The sequence below is a fragment of the Protopterus annectens genome, chromosome 4.part1 (genome assembly GCF_019279795.1).
Source record: "Protopterus annectens isolate FY-2018-M chromosome 4.part1, PAN1.0, whole genome shotgun sequence".
NCBI lineage: Eukaryota > Metazoa > Chordata > Ceratodontiformes > Protopteridae > Protopterus > Protopterus annectens.
In genome coordinates this window covers 498,060,713-498,081,407 of record NC_056734.1, presented here as the reverse complement: position 1 = coordinate 498,081,407, position 20,695 = coordinate 498,060,713, and the positions used below count along the sequence as shown (strand labels likewise).

The 20,695-nt window shown below is 42.1% G+C and overlaps 1 protein-coding gene across 3 annotated transcripts in view; it reads left to right on the top strand.

Annotated features, from left to right (window-relative positions):
- Positions 1-20,695, top strand: part of ATP11B (ATPase phospholipid transporting 11B (putative)) — a 2,792,721-nt gene that overhangs the window by 1,541,421 nt on the left and 1,230,605 nt on the right. For all 3 annotated transcript variants that reach the window (XM_044070307.1, XM_044070308.1, XM_044070309.1), the window contains exon 21: positions 15,829-15,931. In XM_044070307.1, coding sequence (XP_043926242.1) covers positions 15,829-15,931 — 103 coding nt within the window. The remainder of the gene's footprint in view (positions 1-15,828; positions 15,932-20,695) is intronic.

Here is a 20,695-nt window from a genome sequence, read left to right as displayed (position 1 = left end):
TTCTAACATCCTCTACTCAGACAGTTTCTCAGAGGAATTAAAAATGTAAAACCACCAAGGAAACCACCATTGCCTACATGGGACTTGAACTTTGTGTTAGAAAAGTTGACACTCCCCCCTTTTGAACCAGCAGCAACAGCAGAATTACAGTACTTATCTTGGAAGACTGCATTCCTGCTTGCAATCACTTCAGCTAGAAGGGTTTCTGAATTACAGGCATTAATGGCAGTACAGCCCTTCCATATCTTCCATCAGGATAGAGTGTCCATGAGAACTAATCCTACCTTTATGCCAAAGGTGGTCTCCAGGGTATCTTTAAACCAAGCAATACACCTACCAACATTCTTCCCCAACCCACAGAACAGGGGAGAAAGACTATTACATACCTTGGATGTACACAGACAATTGTGCTACTACCTGGACAGAACCAAGAACAATAGAAAAACTGACCAGCTTCTGGTAGCATATGCAACAGGAATGGAAGGAAAAGCAATTTCAAAACAAACAATCTCAAAATGGATAGGAAATTGCATTAGATTTTGTTACTCTTTTCATGGAAAGGCAACTCCAGAAAACATCAGACCTCATTCCACAAGGGCTACAGCCACTACTACAGCTTTCTTACGAGGAGTGGCTACCAAAGACATTTTAGAGGCTGCTACTTGGAGCTCCGTGCATACATTTGCCAAGCATTATAATCTGCCTTTATACTCCAGATCCCGAGCAGGTTTTGCCACTGCTGTTTTGCAAGGGATCTTAACTACACCATAAACTCTTAGTGCCTCCTTAGTGCCTCCTCCCCCAGTTTGGCTATGGTATTCTACCCATTTGTAAGGACTGCAGATGCATCCTTGAAGGACATAGTACAGTTTTGTACCTACCATAAATGTAGATGTCCGAGAGGTATGCATCTGCAGTCAGGTTTACCCACCCTCCTTCCCCTGTGTGATACTCCTAGGGTATTTGCCCATCTTGTAGCTAGCTGGGGGAATCTATTATGGTGTATTTGTTTGTATATATGTATATACATGTTTATTTCTATTTGCTCTCTATTGTTTGGAAACATTTGCATTTATCCAAATTTAGCCTTCCTAGAGGGCACCTGGCATCTGGGGCAAGAAACACTGAGGAAAATGGCGTCGACTGATGCCTTTATACCCGCTGAACTGCAGCTATGACGTCGGGTGAAGTGCGACATCAGCCGAGGCTAGACCCAGACTTTGGAATCCGGCCGACCGAAGGGCTGCCTGAGGCCAGGACAACCCATTTGTAAGGACTGCAGATGCATACCTCTCGGACATCTACATTTATGGTAGGTACAAAACTGTACTATATATATATATATTATATATATATTATATGTATATATATATATTATATATATTATATAAATATATATATTATATTATATATATATTATATATATATATATATTATATATATATACATATATTATATATATATATATATATATGTATATATTTTTTTTATTATTATTATTTATTTTACATTTGTTAACCGGGGGTGTCTGACTGCGCCGAAAAGGCCCTTTTGCAGCAGAGGCCCGGGGAGAAAAGCTCCAGGCAGAAAAATTACAGATACATTTAGACATGATCAGTATACACACAAATTACAAAAGACATGTTTTTACAGTGATATGCAGCACATCAACAGTTACAGTGGAGAGAACAAACAAAAAAAAAATAAAAATAAAGGTACTTCATAGATTTGTGGTGTACAGCTGAAATTTGGAACATAAGTAGAATACATACATAGTACACAGGTACAGTACATACATTGTAGATTAGCCAGTGTTTGTGAGAATAGTTTTCAGTCTTAATCAAGTACTCTAGGTTTAGTATGTATACCTTATCCACTTTCACTAGCCTGGGGAGCAGTCATGGCACTGCCAGCTTTGCTTGAGATGTTGCCTGATGAGATCTTTAAAGGAGGCTTTGGATTATGTGTTTTGAATGCTAGTGGGGACAGAGTTCCATTTTTTTTAGCCACTATTGTAGCTGTTGGTGACTTCTAGTAGTAGCTTGCTTGATGATCTAAGAGGCCTTTTGGCTGAGTGATGTACTAGGTTTTTGAGCGCAGGACACTTACTGGGGAGGTAATAGATAGAATGACAGAGGCAGAGCTGATTGTAGGTTAGGAGGTTGGGCAGTTCAAGCCAGTGGAGCCATCTCAAAGTAGTACAGTGATGAGTTCTATATGAGCAATTTGCAGCAAAGCGGGCAATTCTGTTATAGCAGGCTTCCATTTTGCTTAGTTCAGTTTTGTTGAGATTAGTCAGAATGGGAGATGCATAGAGTAGGGCGGATAGAAGTTGGGAGCGAGCAATGGCTGATCTTGTGTTGTTGGTAAGAAATGGTTTGATACGGTAGAGTGATCCCAGTTTGGCATGTACTTTTTTAATAGTTAAGTTGAGATGACTATCAAGTTTTAGGTGGGAGTCTATGGATATTCCCAATAGCTTAGCCTGTGCCACTGGAGCAATTGGAGTAGCATTTGTGGAGTAGATAGTGAATTGACCGGTGTCAGTGTTTTTGTTAGAACCAGTTATAATCATAAGCTGAGTTTTCTTTGGATTGAGGATAAGTTGGGCTTTGGTTAGGTAGTTTTCAACATCAGAGAATGCTAGTTGAGTTGTTTGCAGGAGGATGGGAATGTTTTGTGCAGCAGAGTTTAAGGTAGTGTCATCTGCATACTGAATGATAGATGCATGCTGTGTGGAGATATGGAGGTCATTTGTGAAGATTGTGAATAGTAGTGCTCCTAAGATAGAACCCTGTGGGACTCCTATAGTTATGGACAGATGAGGAGAGAGAGAATTTTCCCATTTCACAGCTTGGTACCTGTCAGTCAAGTAGCTTTGGAACCATGTAAGAGTGGAATTTGATAGGTGATACTGGTTTAGTTTGTTTAGCAGGATTTGGTGCGAGACTGTGTCAAATGCTTTGGACATATCCAAAAAAAGAGTTGACACCTGCAGGCCTTCATTTTTGAGACAGTTTACTGTGTCTATGAAGCAGAGGAGGGCTATAGTGGTACTATGGGCAGGTCTGAAACCATGCTGAGTAGGTGACAGGATGTTGCTGTCTAGGAGATATTTTAGCATTTGGGTATAAGTGCATTTTTCTAAGATTTTGGCCAGGGGGGGAGAGTAATGGGGTCTGTAGTTATTAAGTTCAGTGGAGGTCCCACCTTTATGTATGGGTGTAGCATAAGATGTTTTCCAGAATTTGGGCACATAGTTTTCAACAATTGATCTATTTATGAGAGTGGAGATTGGGATAGCAATAACATCTGCTGTGAGTTTAAGAAATAACTGGAGAGTAGGTCAGCTACTGTTGATGAGGTTTTTAGTTTGGAGAGCATGCTTTTGATTGAAATGGTGGAAACTGTTTTGAGGGTAAAGCTTGTATTAGTGTTATTTGTGTTGTGGGGGCTAGTGAGGAAGGAACTGTCCTGTGATAGAAAGTATAGAATTGAGTTCACGTAGGGTGAGTTGAATTGTGTTTTGATGGGAACTTTAGTGGCAGGGGTGGTTGGTTTGGGGGTAGCCTTTTGGGTAGGTTTTAGTAGCTGGTTTACATTTCCCCAAAATTTTAGTGGGTTGTGTAGGTATTTAGTTTATAATGTCGTGTAGTAGTATTTTTTGTCCAGCCTAATGCATTTTTTTGCATGGTTGCGCAGTTCTTGGTACTTAGGCTGTGTGTTTCTTTGTTTTTTTTGATAGTAAAGCCAAGCAGCGTCTCTGGACTTGAGGATTTGTTTGGTTTCTTTACTGAGCCAGGGGTTTGTGGAGGTTCTAACCTTGATTTTGCACAGTGGAGCAACAGTGTCTAGGTGTTGTAGAAATGTTTTGTTGAAATATGTTATAGCCTGGACAAGTGAGAGGGTTTTTAAGGGGGTCCAGTCACAGTTAGAGTGAAGTATTGAGGACCTTACGAGAGAATTTTTTTGTATTTCTAGTGGATATATAGTTAGTGGTTTTGCATATGCTTGTTCTACTATGTATAAAATATATTATGTTGTGGCCACTTAAGGTGTCTGGGAGACGGCCTGCGTGGGGGTACAATGTGGGGTTGTTAGGATCCAGTCAAGGATGGATTCCTTTTTAGATTTTTTATCACATATAGTTGGAATTTGGACTAACTGCTGGTAGCCATGGAGATTTATTAGATTACTTGGTGGTTCTGATATGCAGGTGACAGAGATGAATTAATGTGGCAAATCAAGACAGGGGCACATACCTTCCCAGGCCTCAATGAAAATTTATCTATCAAATGTATTTTGAAACTTCATGCTTTGAAGAGATGATTTTTACTTGTATTACATCTTATATTAATTTAAATATGATATTCTTATTTAAGTATGCATGACACTAAAATGGACATTTTTAATAAAACATAAATACTTATATTTTCATTAGTTAGGCCACATGTATTAGTCCTTTGTCTGTTTAGTTACCTAAGAAGCATTTTGACTGTTTTAACAGTTGGGTAATTTTAGATTACCCACTATTTATTATTTATTTATTACTCATTCATTATTTATTTAGCCATTGGGAATATCAATATTAATTCTTTAGGATATAATACCCAAAGGTGATGTGATCTATTTTTATTGGTATGTAAAGAGATTAAAATATTTAATATTTGGTACCCATAAGACCAAATGACCGCATTTCGGTCGACTGCTCACCACAATACTGGGTTCTTTTTAGCTTGTGTTTATGCAAATAGTTAGGGTATTTGTATTTTTAACATAATACTTCTACAGTTTTATATAAATTCATTTATGCTTTATTGAAACTGGTTGCAAAGTGGAATTTTCAGAACACCCGGAAAAGTGGGAGTTTTTGATATGCATAGGCACTTGCCTTTTTAATTAAGATTAATTGGACGATTTGGTTTTAAACAGTTTACAAAAAGAATGTTAATTGATTTATTGTTTGTCAGAAGAAGGTGAGGCACAGTTCTCACCAAAAGCGCTTACGAATAAATAGTGTTTTTTGTTTTTACATTGCCGGCTCTTATTGTGTTTCTATTGCTCGCCACTTGCTAAGTGAAAAAGGCTTGTGAATTTCCCTGATTTTTCATTGGTTGATTATACATTTTTTAATGTAAGATTGAGCTGTTTTTATTAGAACTGATGAATACACACAAGTACTTATATTTGTTTCAAATACAGAACATTTAAATGACATCAGGAAGACTGTTGTTCATAATGCAGTGTATAAACATGTTCTAGAGAATGACACCAGTCATACTTTTAAGTTTTTAGTTTTGGAATTACTTAATGCCTAGCAATAGACAAGATGATCTAAGGATTAAAACAGAATGTAAAGCGATTAAGTGGATTCTAGAATTACATGCAGACGGTAAGAAGGGACTTAATGGAACTGTCCCTTTAAGACCAGTTCTTAGATGACATGACTTGGTGATGTAACCGTGTTTAAAAGATGGTGTCCATTTAAGACCAATTCTTAGATCACATGACTTGGTGAGGTAACTGTTTAAAAGATGGTTTATTTGTAACAGTTTTTAGTCCATAACTTGTGATCTGAAGTTGTTGTCTTCATTTGATCTTCAACCTGTGGGTTTCGGAACTGACTCGGCGGAATACTCCAGCCTTGGAACCTTGGTATGGACATAACTTTTTATCTGAAGTTGTCTTCATTTGATCTTCAACCTGTGGGACAGAGTCCCCAGCTACATAAGCCCTGGGTGGCCCTCATGGAAGGATATTCCGAAGCACGGCAGAGCCAAAAGATACCCTACTCCTGGAATAGGCATTCAACTTGTAAAGGGATGTGTCATCAATAGGCACTCTAGACCAGAAGGCTGCAGCGGTAGATACAGATGTAGTGGAATGTGCTTTGACCTAATTAGGAAGAGGAATGCCTTTCTTAGAGTATGCCAGTGCAATACACTTTGAGATCCAGTTAGCCAAGGTCACTTTAGTGATGGGTCTACCTAGTCTGGAAGTAGCAAATGAGACAAAAAGCTGGTCTGTTTTCCTGAAAGACTTTGTTCTGTCCAAGTAAAATTGCATCTGACTGTGAACATCAAGTAGATGAAATTTGTATTCTCCCGTTTTGGAAATTGGGGAAAAAAGACAGGGAGATTAATCACTTGATTAATGTTGACCTCTGAAGCAGTCTTGGGCATAGCGAAGAGTGACTCTATAGAAAAACAGATCAGGAGGATTTTATGGAAAAAACATGAAGTTCTGAAACCCTCTTAGTGCAGGTGATGGGCACTAAGAAAGCCGTCTTCCAAGACAAGAATTATAAAACAGCTGTGGCCGCTGGTTCAATGAGAGCAGAAACCAGAGCTTGTAGCACCAAAGTAAGGTCCCAAGGTGGAGTTAGGATCCTTAATTGGAGGTCAAAGTAGAAAGGTGCCCCTCAAAAATGTCTTGCGTATTTTGGTGGACGCCAGGGAGGAAGAATCTTTGCCAATGTGGAAATTAGAGATGGCTGTCAGCTGCACCTTAACCGTGGAAAAGCTAGCCCCACTATTAAAGACATGAGCCAAGAAGTCTAAAATAGCTGGAACTGGAGCCGTAAAGGATCTCACTGGTGCTGTTAATTCCAAATAGTAAATCCTCTTCTATTTGCTCTAGTAAATTTTCTTGGTAGAGGCTTCATGGGATGCAATCAAAATCTTCTGAATGAGGGAGGACAGCCCAGCAAATGTAGCCATCATAGGAAGTGGAGTAGCCAAGCAGTCAGCTTCAGGCTGAGGACTTCTGGGTATCAGTCTCCCAAGGGGTGGAACAGATGATCCAGGAGGGGATTGAGAGTCCAGGTTGGATACACAAGGTGAGACCACAGAAATGGGAACCAAACTTGTTGAGGCCAGAATGGGACAATGAGGATGACTTTGCCCTTCAACCTCTGAGCTTTCTGGAGGAATTTGGATATCAGGGGAAGAGGAGGGTATGCGTAAAGGAGACTGGGGGTACCAAGCATGGACCAGAGTGTCTCTGGGAGACTCCCTCTGTGGGGGGATCAGGGCAAAGTACTCGCTGCACTTGGCGTTGAAAGGAGAGTCAAAGAGATTCAGCAAGGCTGACCCCATTTCTGGAAGATCATGTTCGCCACTGATGGATTGATAGACCACTCGTGAGGCATCAGAATGGTTCTGCTGAGCCTATCCACTGGAATGTTTGACTTCCCTGGAATGTGTGTTGTGACAAGAAAAGCAGTTGAAAGAGATCGCCCACTCCCACAGTCTCATGGCTTCTTGACGTAAGGGATGAGACCTGGTTCCCCCCTGTTTGTTGATGTACCAGACAACCAACGTGTCCGTCTGGATAGCAATTGTCCTCTTGGGAAGAGAGGCATAAAGAGCTTGCAATGCAAGGACATTTATATGCAGATTGTTCTCTAGAGTGGACCAGGTGTCTTGGACCGTCTGACCCAGATAGTGCCCCCCCCCCACCAGCTGGGAGGCAACTGTGGTCACCGAGGCCTTGGGATGAGAGGAGAGTAAGGGACGTTCTGAGTACAGATCCTGAGAGTAAAGCCACCAAAGAAGAGACTGCTTGCAGTCTCGAAGTTTGTTGTGGTAGTCCAGTGGTAGTTTGAGGAGGGTCCATTGCACCACTAAGGTCCACTGAAGTACTCTAATATGAAGGCATGCAAGGGGAAGAAGACTAATGGTCGCAGCCGTCAACCCCAACACTCTGAGGACAGGAAAGGCTGGGGGAGGATGATCGATGAGAATCTGCCTCTCATGCGACTGAAGCGACTGAATTCTGTCTGGGGGTAGAAATGCCATGCACTGAATTGTGTCCAGTCGAGCTCCTATAAAGTCTATGACCTAGACCTCATCCAATCTTGACTGTGAAAGATTTACGATTATGCCCAAGGTTGCAGCTAGGTGGAGAAAAAAATCCCTGGCTTGTAGGAGTCTGTGCTTGGTGGGGGCAATAAGGAACCAATCATCCAGGTAAGGAAACACATGGAATCCAAGCAGCCTCAGGTGAGCTGGGACTACTTCCTTCAATTTGGTAAACACCCTGGGGGCTCTGTTGAGTCCAAAGGAGAGTACTCTGAATTGAAAGTGATTGGCTCCCAGACGGAAGTGGAGGAACTTTCTGGAGCACTTGTCCATCTTGATGTGGGAGGAGAGCTCTTCCATTCACCCTCCGGACAGGGAGTCTTTAGCATCCTGAAGGTCTACAAAGCACATCCAATTGTCCTTCTGCAGAAATGGCACAATGAACTGAATTGTAACCATTTGGTATTTGTTTTGGCAACTGACTTGTTTAAAGAGGTGAGATCCAGAATTGGTCTGAGGTCCCCCATTTTCTTTGGCACCAAAAAGAATCTGGAATAGATGCTGGATCCAAACTGGTCTTGGGGAACAGGTTGGATGACTCTCTTCTCCAGCACCTTTGTGATCTCTCGAGCTGCCGCCTCCCTTTGATGGGGTGGCATATTGAGGAGGTATTGGATGGTTTTGGGGATTGGAAGAAAGGAATGGTATAAGTTCTGGATATTCTCTCCTGATCACCCAACGATTGGTAGTGTTGAATTTACAGGCTGTTGGGTGAAGGGAGAGATGTCCCCCGACTGCCTCCAGAGTAGAGCAGTCAAGTAACCCTTCAGGGCTGCTGAAAGGGCTGGTGCGGGGGCAGCGCCTGCCATTGGACTCATTTCCCCCTAGCTTTTTACCTCCACACTGGTTCCTGGAAAAGGGCATATTCCGATGGCAGACAGAGTCTTTAAGTCCTTCTCGCACTGGGAGAGTGTGTCCCTGACCGTAGGGCCAAAAGGGATGACCCATCAAAGGGCGCATTGATAAAGGACGCCTTGAAGGGTTCCGAGAATTCACAGAGCCTCATCCAGGCATGGCGCCTAATGGCTACGCACAAATCGTCCACACTTGAGGAACCCTCTACAGTATGCAAGAGTAACCTCATGGATGTGTTGGAACTAGCATGAAGGGTGGCCGTTCTGGAGGAGAAGACCTTTTTGTCCTTTTCAGACATGGACCCCAGGATGGACTCAGAAACATCTCTGCCAAGCTTTCTCTGAAGCCTGATCACATTAGCCAAGTAATTCAGCACATGCAGGGAAGAGGTCGCTAAAGATCAGACCTGCTTACCAAACTGGTCCACCGATCTAGACACCCTGTTCAGAGAGCAAATGGAAGAGCTGTCCTGGGGAAGCTCTTTCTTTGTGGCAGTTGCCACCACCATATCATCAACTGGGACAGCCTTAGTCTAGTGGAGCCTATCCACAGACACTCTAAAGAATCTTATCCGGGTGCTTGGTTATGGGTTCTGCCATGTCCAGTTCCTTCCAATCCAAGTGCCTCTACTTCCTGTACACCTCCTCGCGGGGATGTTCCAGGAGGTGTCAGAAGACACAGGGTGCTCCTGCAGGAGAGCCACCTGAAAGCTTCCTGGAACAAGTTGTCCCACAGTGGACAGCATCAAAGGATCCAGCACAGGCAATTCAGCTGGGAGAAGGGTCGGGTCCAAAGGGGTGGAAGAGTCGAGGATTTCATTGGAGCCAAAAGAACCCTCTCTACTATTTCAAATGCCGAGGGCAACTCAGTCAAAGCCAGCTCAATTAATGTCAAAGCCCCGTGAATTCTCAATGTGCACGGCACCGAAGGTGGAGTCTGAGCCGAACTATCGAGAGCCAAAGTACAGAGAGGAAGGGATAGCTCAGAAAAACAGGCTGCTGAAGCTAACCCCTTGGACCTGACTCTAAAGCTACGGCTCCGAGAGTCAGTCAGACCCAAAGACACTGGAGCTGAACTTCTCAGGGAGACCATTGGTGCTGAGGTACACGTACCTGCCGGAGCAGACGTCACAAAACCCAGGATCCTCAAACCCGAGGGCTCCATCACCGATGGGCGGATAAGAGAAGGAGAGATAGGCATGAAAACTGGTTCAGTACCCCTGGCTCCAGGGGGAGCCGGAGCAAGTAAAACTCCCACCTGAATCTTTACCTTCAGAAATTTCCTCATGAGCCTGTCCACCTCAAACTATGAAAGGCTACGGGAGGACCTCGCAGAAGAGGCTGTCGATCCCGGCCTGAAGTGGTGCCTGGGTGATGCCAGAATAGGGAACTTGGCTAAGGGACCTGCGGGCTCCAGGGAGAAGCGAGGGGATTGGAGCTAAGGAGATGCTGAGGCAGATGGGCGGGCTTTAGCTGTAGGTTCTCCTGTGGGGGCAGAGACTTTGTCGGGAGACTGTTTCTTCTTGTCCCAATCCCTACCCTTTTCGGACCCTTTCTTGATGGGAGTTTGAGCACCTGAAGTGGATTACATTGTGGGGGGTGCAGAAAAAGGGATAAAGACCCCTGGGGATTAATTTATTCCTGCTGTCAGTGCGCGCTGGTTAAAACCGCACAGATAGTACAGGAGGTATCTAGATCGACACGCCCCTAACTTAGATACCCTACAGATAGCTCAATGACAGACCCTGCAGCTTTTCAAGCGAGCAGCAAACGAGATCTGAGGGATAGAGGGAGAATAGGGCATTATGGGTAGGATAGGAGAAGCACAGCTTTCAGCTCCAAGGCCGGAGTATTCGGCCAAGTCAGATCTGAAACCCGCAGGTTGAAGACAAATGAAGCAACAACTCAGATTTATTATTTTGTTTTTTATTTATTTTATTTTACATTTGTTGACCGGGCTAGTCTAGCTGGATACATGTCCATTTTCAGTAGAGGCCCGGGTGAAAAGCTCCACGTATTTGTACAGAGTTAATAGATGCTAAAAGATTAGAAGTTATACATTGTTGTCAAAAAAAAATCAAAAAAATATAAGATAATACAAAAGTTTTAACAAATAATGTAGAATAGTAATCCAGTTCTGTAAGGTACCGAGATAAATTTTACTTATATACATATATACATATAATTTGTGTACAATAGGATGGATTGTTAATTTGTAATAGGTAGTAAATGAAGGAAGGGTAAGATGAGTGTGTGGGGGGGGGACAGTTAGTCAGGGTTAGTACAGGTGCATAGCCAGTGATTATTGCGATATGGTTTTAGATGTTTTTTAAAAAGAAAAAGAGAAGTCTGAGCTGTGATATTGGAAGGAAGTTTATTCCATAATTTTCCTACAGAGTTGGAGAGCAAGGAGTCACCTGCTGAGTTGTTGGATTTAGTAGTATTAATCAGCAGTTTGTTTGAGGAACGTAGATTTTTGAGATTATTATAAGGTGTGATGAGGCTAGAGAGTATAGAAGTATTGCTAGGTTGATACAGGGTCTTATGAGCTATTGTAAGCTGGTGAAATTGAAGCTGGTTAAGGAATTCAAGCCAGTTTAATTGTTGAAGATTAAGACAGTGATGGGTTCTGAAAGGAGAGCCTGTAGCAAATCTAGCAATATTATTATAGAAAGTTGTTAGTTTCTTGAGGTTATTTTTAGAGATATTAGTATAAATGGGAGCGGCGTAGAGCAGAGTGGATAAAAGGGGAGTTCTAGCTATAGCAGACCTAGCTTCTGGAGTAAGATAGGGTTTGATTCTGTAAAGGGATCCCAGTTTCTTATTAATTAATTTTATTGTAGCGTTTGTGTGTATCAAAGTTTAGATTGTTGTCAATTGTTATTCCTAGCAGTTTAGTGGTAGGGTCAGGTGAGATAAGGGTACCATTATTAGAAGTGAGATTGAAATGAGAAGAGATGGACTTTTGGGTTGAGGTGAAAAGTAGCAATTTAGTTTTTTGGGGATTTAGGAGGAGGCAGCGGTGAGAGAACCATTGTTCTACAGTGTTGAAGGCTTTTTGGGTAAGGGACTGAAGTTCGGTTGGTGAGGTAGCTGAGCAGATTAAGGTCGAGTCATCTGCATATTGAATGCAGGTGGAGTATGGAATAGCAGATTGCAGGTCATTAATGAAGATAGAAAATAAGAGTGGGCCTAAAATAGAGCCTTGTCGGACACCGAGGGAGATTGGGAGGTGATTAGATAGTTCATTTTGCCAGAGTACAGCCTGCTGACAGTTATCAAGGTAAGATGTAAACCAGTTCAAAGATAGAGAATCAAGTGAAAGAGACTTAAGTGTATGCAGGAGAAGTTGGTGGTTAACCATATTGAAAGCTTTGGATAGGTCAATGAAGACTGCTGATGAAAGACAGTTGTTGTTGCGGTTGTTGTTGATGTAGTTTGAAAATGATAGCAGGGCAGTGGTGGTACTATGGAAAGGTCTGAAGCCATGTTGGCAGTTAGCAAGTAGGTTATTTTGGAGAAGGTGGTTGAGAATTTGTTTGTGGATGCATTTCTCCATAATTTTGGCTATAGGGGATAGTAAAGCTATGGGACGATAGTTGGAGAAGTCATTGGAGTTTCCCCCTTTATGTAGTGGGATGATATGAGAGATTTTCCAGATTAATGGGACATCTCCTTCGCTTATAGATCTATTTATCAGAATGGAAATAGGGTAGGCAATGGCCTTAGGTCCTTTTTGCAAGAATTCTGCTGGGAGTTTGTCGGCTGATGGGGAGGTAGGTTTTAATTTTTGGAGAAGGGAGGAAATGTATGAAGTAAACACAGGTTGGGGTGGAATTGAGGGGGTGGATTAGTAGAAGAAGTGGGTAGGTTAGATATATCAGGTGATAGGTGGCTAGCTAGAGTTTGGATGGTATCTGTGAAGAAAAAATTAAAGGCATTTGCAGTTTGTATCGGATTCTTGGGGTTAGTACCCTGAGGATTGGGTGTGATCAATTGGCCTGGGTAGAGAAGATTATTAATACTAGTCCAGATTTGTTTTGGTTGTCTGAGAGAGGTTTGTTGTAGTTGGAGATAATTCTTTTATCTAGCAGGATGGCTCCTTTTGTGCTGTTTCTATGTTCTCTAAAGGTTTGATGGTCTATCAGATTCTTAGTAGTATGCCATTTTGCCCAGTATTTATTTCTAAGTAGGATTTTTTGTTTAGTATTGTTGGTAAGCCAAGGGGCTGGTTTAGCTTTGATTCTAATAGAATGAGTTGGAGCATGATAATCCATGATGGCTAAGAATGTAGAATTAAAGTATTCCACTGCTTCGTTTAGAGGGAGAGTTTTTAATGGTGTCCAATTACATTGATTGAGTTCTGCTTGGAAAAGTTCTGGGTTAAAATGCTTTTTAGAGTGTATTGTTCGGAAGGTGTTAGGGAATATTATGTTGGTTTTATGTCTGATAATATATGTTAGAGAATGGTCACTAAGGTCATCTGGAAGGATTCCTGTTGTGTAGGTTTGCTGAGGAGTATTAGTAAGTATCCAATCTAAGGTGGTTGCTTTGTTATTGATTTTATTAGTTCTGGTAGGGGATTTTATAAGTTGTGAAAAGCCATAAAGGTTAATATGGGTGGTGGGGTTGGTATTTGTACAGGAATTCCAATCAATGTTGAAGCCCCCAAGAATTATGGTTTCTTGTGGGATATTACTAGAAAGCCAGTTGAGAATATACTCTAGAGTATTATTATTGTTCCCTGGGGGAAGATAAACACAGATTATGTTTATGGCTTTACTTGTATTTAGCTGTAGTTTGGAGAAAATTATTTCTGCACTAGTGTTTGTGGGTAAGTTAAGATTAAGTGTACTGACTTGTAGCTCATTTTTATAGAGGATTGCTACTCCTCCTCCCTTTTTGGAAGTACGGTCGAGTCTGATGATATTATAGCCAGGTGGGGAGATTTCATCGTCTTTAATGGTGGGTTTTAGCCATGTTTCTGATAAACATAGGATATCAAATGGATGAGCCTGTAAGAGGGCATGAAGTTGAGCAATGTTTTTTACAAATACTGCGTATGTTTAGATGTGCAATTAAGAGTGAGTTGGTAGGTTTGGTAGGTGATGGGGTTATAGAATTGTCTTGGCAGTTATTTGTTGTGGTAGGGTGATTGTTAGGGCCAGGGTTTGGGTGGATGTCACCATCTAATAGAGATTGATAGGGTGTTAAAGGTTTAGGTTGTTGTGCCTTGCAGTAGAAATCAAATACTTTTCTAGCTTTTAGGTTAGAGAAGTTAATATGTGTAAGTCAATGATATTTGGCTAATTGGTAGCTGGGTTTGAAAATGATATTTAGGAAGTTGTAAGAAGAAGGTTTTGTAGGTGATGAGGTGTGCTTGTATGGTGATGGTAGGGTATTGTTAAGAGAATATTCATAGGAGGTAATGAGATAAGTGGTGGCTAGAGGGGGGTAATAAGAAAACCCACATTAAAATTTGAATTTTGTGGGGGATTATAGGGATAGACATTCTAAGGATGGTGAGTTGAATAGAGAAATGGGAGGTAGGAAACAGAAGTACTGTAGAGAAATAGTAGTAGAAATAGTAGTAGAATAGGTGTTAGGAGAATGAGTGATTAGTGATGGTTTGAGTGGTGGGTTGTGAAAGAAAGGGGTTGGGTGTACTAATTATGTGTTTTGTATGATGGGTGTAAATTTTGGAGGGTTTGTTCTGTAGGTGGATAAATGTAGGAGCACTGGGGGCAGGTGGAATTTGGGGGCAGGGTAGGGGAGCGGAGGGAGCCCGAAGGGCGAACGGAGCAGGATGAGACTAGAGAGAGTTCTGTCAAGGAAGACAATCAGTGAAGTCTGAGAAATTCAGCAGGTAAGTTTGGTAGAATGGGAGTTTGAGAGGGAGAGAGTGAGAGAAAAAATAACGAAGCTGGTAGGAAGATATTAAGGCTGTTAGAGAATAGCAGGAAAAAGGATACGTGGAATAAGGAGAGATGGTAAAAAGGTCAGTGAAAAAGCTGGGGACAATGAGCTAGAGGTAGGATTAGCAAGTGTGTAGCAAATTGGAATACAATAGTTTATAGAGTGACGCCACCTAGTGGCCAGTAAGTTAATTGCAAGAGTGAAGGCTTCTATAGGTGATGGCAGGCTAATTGAAAGATGGAAATGGACCAGATAGAAAAGAGAGGTTAGGAGTTAGAAGTAGGGATACTTTAAGGAGATTAATTAGGTGGGGGGGTTTGGCTGCTGGCTACCTTGTCTAGGAAGCTTTGACTAACCTAGCAGAAGCTTGAACATTAATCAAGTTGCATATAACACTTAGTTATAATGATACATACTTTCACTGGCTTATAGGATGGGAAAAGTCTCTCGGGTAGCCAGTAGCTACTTCTTTAGTTAGATTTAATTTCTGTGGCGTCCAGCGGATTAAATACAGTTGTTTGGTGTAGGGGCAAACCGAAGCACACAGCTGGTAATACAGAGAAAGAAAGAAAAAAAGGGGGAGAGGCATGCAACACATACAACAGGAAATCAGGTTAAGGCTATTCTTAGATAGACAGCATTCAGTGTAACATTCAAAGAGTATTCTTGTTGGTGTATCAAAGATGGATGGAACGTTATGGTAAGAACATAATTTTTTTTTTCTGGGTGGAGTTGAACATTAGATGTAGATTAAAAAAAAGTGTTGCAGTAAGTTGTTTGCTTCTAGTGATTGAATAAGTGGTGATAGTTTCCATGAGATGCAGGCTGGAATTGTTTGCTAGTAGATATGTGCAACCCTCATTAGGACATGTACATTGAAGGGCACTTATATTTGACAGGCCTATACCTTCAGAAAAAAAATTTGTACCAGATTTAGGTTCAGCCATATAGCCCATCAGAAGAACAATTTTTCTTGTTTTTCATAGACTTCCGTTTACAGCATTCAGCTGTTAAGATCTACGGCCTATTCTTGTTGTATCAAGACAAGGAAAATGCGTAGAAATATCTGCATTAAGGAATGTTTCCTTCATCATGAATATGAGGATTGTCACAATTTCACTGTATAAAAACATTCTGAAAGTGGTACTTTGAGAAATTATCCTTTGTTAATGTTGTATACTTTAAATCTTTTCCAGGTTGTTCGACTGTTAAAAACCTCTCCAGAGAAGCCCATTACTTTAGCTGTTGGTGATGGAGCAAATGATGTAAGCATGATACAGGAAGCTCATGTTGGTATAGGTAATGCTGTTTTATTATTTTTTTTTTCTTCAGATGTCTATTTTGTGGCTTTCAGTCATATTACTTCTTACAGTCTATATAGGAAATGGTTTCCATGTTGTAGTCTGGCCTGCAGAACATGGTCAGAGTACTTACTTTGTTTACAGTTTTGTCCCTTGTAGTGTGTTAATTCAGTCGATTAGAAGTCATGAGGTCATGGAGTGCATCCATACGTATTGATACTGATCACAGACTGAATGCTTTAGACTTGCACATCCCTTATATTTTAATTCCAGAAGATCTACGGTGTGAACATTTCATTTAACAATGTATTGTGAAGCATATATGCATTTTGAAATCAATAATAAGTGTATATTTTGCATTATGTTACTGAAAAATAAACATATGTAGCCCATATTGTTCAGTATCATCAAGATTTTAATTCTTGGCACCCCAGAAACTTTGCTTTGAAATCTGCAGGAATGAGAATACCACTATATAGTTGGTTGTCTGGTCTTCCCTGTATTAACATCTGCTTAGGATTTTCAGGGCAGCAACAGTCTTTAATGTTATTCTCCCTGAAATATTTAAAAATGGCTTGTGATGCCTCTCATTAATTGTGTAATCTCTCACAAAAATTGATTCTATATTTGTTAGTGCATGTCAGTATGTGTACATCTTCATTTGTGTCAACATATTTTATCCCAAGGCAACTTAATTCAAGGTAAAAACAGTAAGACAAATAAATAAGAATAACAGTAGCCAGACACAATTAAGATGCAGGAAGAAGACCATAAAAACAAAACATACCAGTAGAAAGATGTCAGATTCTTCCTCTGAGACATTCATGTAAAATGAAGTAAAAATTAATTCATTTGTAACCTAGACATGAGAACTGTGGGTCCCTCTGTCAATTCCATCTGAAAAAGGTGCATCTTTAAGGACCCGCAGAAGCTTGCCAAAGTAAACCACTCTCTCTTCCACTGCAGAAATGTACTAGGCCTGATATACAAAAAGAGCAGATGGTAGATGTTTCCAAATACACCTGTTGAACCACCAGCAGCTTTTGGGTGGCTAAGCACAATTCCAGAGGCTGGAAATATAGCACAGCATTCTCCTTCAAGTATGAGTGTGACCCTAGTTGTGTATGGACAAGTAAACTAATGTGAAGATTTTCCTGATGACATGAAAACTGACTGGAAGCCAGTGCCATACAAACATGATGTTGGTAAAATGGAGTACCAATATATAGCCTGGCTGCAAACTATCAGTCTCGGTAATGGAAGTCATGTGTAAAGGGCATTTGTGTAATCAAGATGGGATGAGACCAGCAAATGAACTATTGCTGAAACATCAGCTTGAGGGATAAGATGCTTGATTCTGGAAATATTCCACAGATAGTAGTAGAATGATTTTACAACATCTGACTCCATTTTCCTATATTTCAACTGATTGTCCAAAATCACTCTTTTGTAATGCACCTTGCTAACAAATTCAAGGGAACTGCTACCGTAAAATATATGGTTTGGGAAGAGAGCAGCAAAGGAATCTCTCAGAATAGAATGAAATACCTCAGTTATGAAGACACTGAGCTTCAGCCTAGCTTCCTAATGAATGATTGAAGCATGGCTCTTTGACCCCACCTCAGTGAGTACAAGTTATAGCCTTACACTTTCAGTGAACCTGCAAGCCAGCAGCATCCATAACATCACAATCAACACAGGTGCTATATTCTACACGACTGTGCCTTAACCATTGGGACATGAAATAGGAGTTAGCAGTTGCAGCAGATGTCTTCTAGTTGACTAAGCAGAGTAGTAGATAAAGGACTGTTTTTGGTGTAAAAACTCTGCAGCTCAGGTTTACACATAGCCCACTTTGTACGTTTTTATTTGTATTACAACATGCAGATCCGTTTGATAGCATGAGCACAGTGATCAGGTTACATATTTACTTATTTGTTTGTTTCTGTATTATATTTTTATTGTGTATTTATGTACTATTAGGTATGTGTGCATGTATGTATTTATTCCATATTTATTTATTTACTTAGGTCTGCATTGCAGTGTAGTGCTTTATGGTTGCACCTTTACCCATCTTAGTGTTATTTCAGAGAAACTAAGGGAATGGAAGGGACTAATGTTCTGGGATGCTGTTGACTTGTGTTTGCCCACTTGCAAGTTTGCTGAAAATCTAAAGCAGTAATTTGTGTTCACTGAGATGTGGGTCAAAGAACTATGCTTTATCATTTATTAGAAAGCCCTTTAATCGTTTGTAGATCGGCCATTTTTTAATGGCTTCTAAGTCATCAGCAAGATTTAGGTGTATTTATCAGTCCATATTTGGTACCTTTTTTTTGTAAAATTTTGTATTCCTTTCCATCTATGAACCTTTGCTAATTCGGGATATAGGCATACTGTGCCAGCTATGTAGTCACGTGTCTATAGCCAGCAGTTCATTTTTGCCTCTTGCACATGTCTGTTCTTAGCTCACACTGTCATCTGTAATGTCCTATGTTCACTTGCCTAAGCAATGGAAAAAGTGTCTGTGTGGCTGTTAAATAGCCAACCAAGTGCTGCAATGACTTTGCCTGTACTGTCTTGCAAGAGCATTGCACTGGCAACTAAGTGTCAAATGTTCATTCCAGCTGCTCAGAAACAAAGGAGTAGGAACTGTCGGTCTATTTGTTTACATAGAAAACAGCAGCAATAGCAGTAGATGCCTTTTATTTATAAATGCACAAAGACGCATTTATGATTAGTTAACATTTCATCATGACCCACACAGTCATCTCCGAAACCATCAATGGGGTTTCATCAAATCTGATCCAAGAAAACTCCATTCCAAGCACTACAGTCAGTCATGCAGGTGAGCAAGTCATCTCTTGCCCATGCTATGACTTGATGAACCTGAATTTGTGAATCATGTTTTCATTAATCAGAACCTAACAGTTGGCAGCTTGATAAAGTCAGTGTTAACTATAGGTGTGTGTGTGTGTGTGTGTGTGTGTGTGTGTGTGTGTGTGTGTGTGTGTGTGTGTGTGTGTGTGTGTGTGTGTGTGTGTGTAGATGGATATTTGTGCTACAATAGTTAATACATGTATTTATTTCAGGTTCAGCACAGTGAAGAAAAATAAAGTACAGAGATAGAAAAGATACAAGCTGTATGTGCATAACCAATGCCATAATACTGTAATAGTATTGAATGAAATAACAGTTAGTTGTATTTTTAAGATGTAAAACAGTCGCACTATGACTAGAGTAGGTAGTTGTACATGAATGTGCAGTGTGCAAGTCTTCAGATCTGAAGTAGGCACTTCATTTGTCAGCAACCTTTGGGATACGGATCCGATCTCGGATCCGAGCCGGCAACTTCTACCACAGCATAGATCTGAGCTCCTAGCTCCTCCCTTTACCCATAATCCCCTGCTAAACCTGACTGACCCCAGATCTAGTTTGCCGCGCTTCAAGCTACAAGCTAGGTTCCTGAGCTCCTGGTTAATCGAAACTTTGTGAGGAAAAAATTTCTATTTTCTTCCTTTTTTCTTTTTGCTGTGAATGAGAGTGTTTGGTTAGGTACCCTATAGCCCTTTTTAGCTAACTAAATTTTATTTTTTTTGTGATCCCTTTTCTCCTCCCTTCCTCGCTGGTCGTAGTGTGTGTGTGGTGTGTGTAGGGGCCTAGTGAGTGTGTTTTCCTTTTATTAAAAATGTCAGAGGCCACTAAAGCCATTTTTTCTAAGTGCACCGAATGTGGCCATAAGCTTTCACCGGCGGATGGCCACACTCGGTGCGTTGGGTGCCTTGGGGTTGAACACCTCTCCTCTGGATGCACGATTTGCGCGGCGTTCAACCCCAGGGCACTTAAGGACCGGAGGTCGAAGCTGATTCTGGCGGGCCTTTTGCCCCCAGATCAGGCTCCGGCCTCCTGTACTTCTGTGGCCGCTATCCAGCCCTCGGTGGTGGCCACTCCTGCCTCCCTCCCTCCGGTCGGGACTCAACCTCCCGCATCGGCTCCGGAGGAGAGGGAGGCCAAGAAAGACAAGCGGAGAGAGAAGCACCATAAGCGGCGGGCCGAGGACTCTTCCTCGGCCCCGCCCGCCAAACGGGCTTCTCCCTCCAGGGCTTCTGGATCGCCTCCTCCTCAGATCCGATCCCCTTGCTTCTCACCGGGACCCGAGGAGGGGGTGACCCGGTCCTCGTCGAGGTCATCGAGGCGGCACTCCAGGCCTGCCTCGGTGGCCTCTTCGAGGTCGACTTATAGCATGTCGGATGCAGACATGGACCGGATGATGAGGAGATTCATTCAGGCCCAGCTCTAGATGGGAGTGCTCTTGCCCCCCCCCCCTCCGGGGGGGAGCTCAACCCCCATTCTTTGCTCCAATCGCTCCTTCTCTGACCCATTTTCTGGGTTTGGAGCGTTCGGAGCCAAGCCGTGTTGGATCCGGTGGTGGGTCGGAGCCGACAGTGCTGGGTACTTCGGCTCCGACTGTTCCCTCGAGTTTGTCGGATCTGACCTCTCGGAGCCGCGGGCCGAGTTTCAGATCCGAGGGATTCGGTGTGCCTTCGGCTCCGTCCCTGTCGGAGCACGCGGGTTCTACGGATCCGATGGTCTTGGCCCCGGGTCCGGTCCCCGCTTCGGATCCGGGTGGGAGTCAACTCTCGGATCCTATCGAGGGTGGCTCCCCCTCGGCTTTCGCTGCGGTGGAGAGGGCACTGTTGAGTGCATCCGGACCTTCAGTCCTGGCTTCGGCTCCCCCCTGCACTCCCTCTCAGTTGGTCCAGGC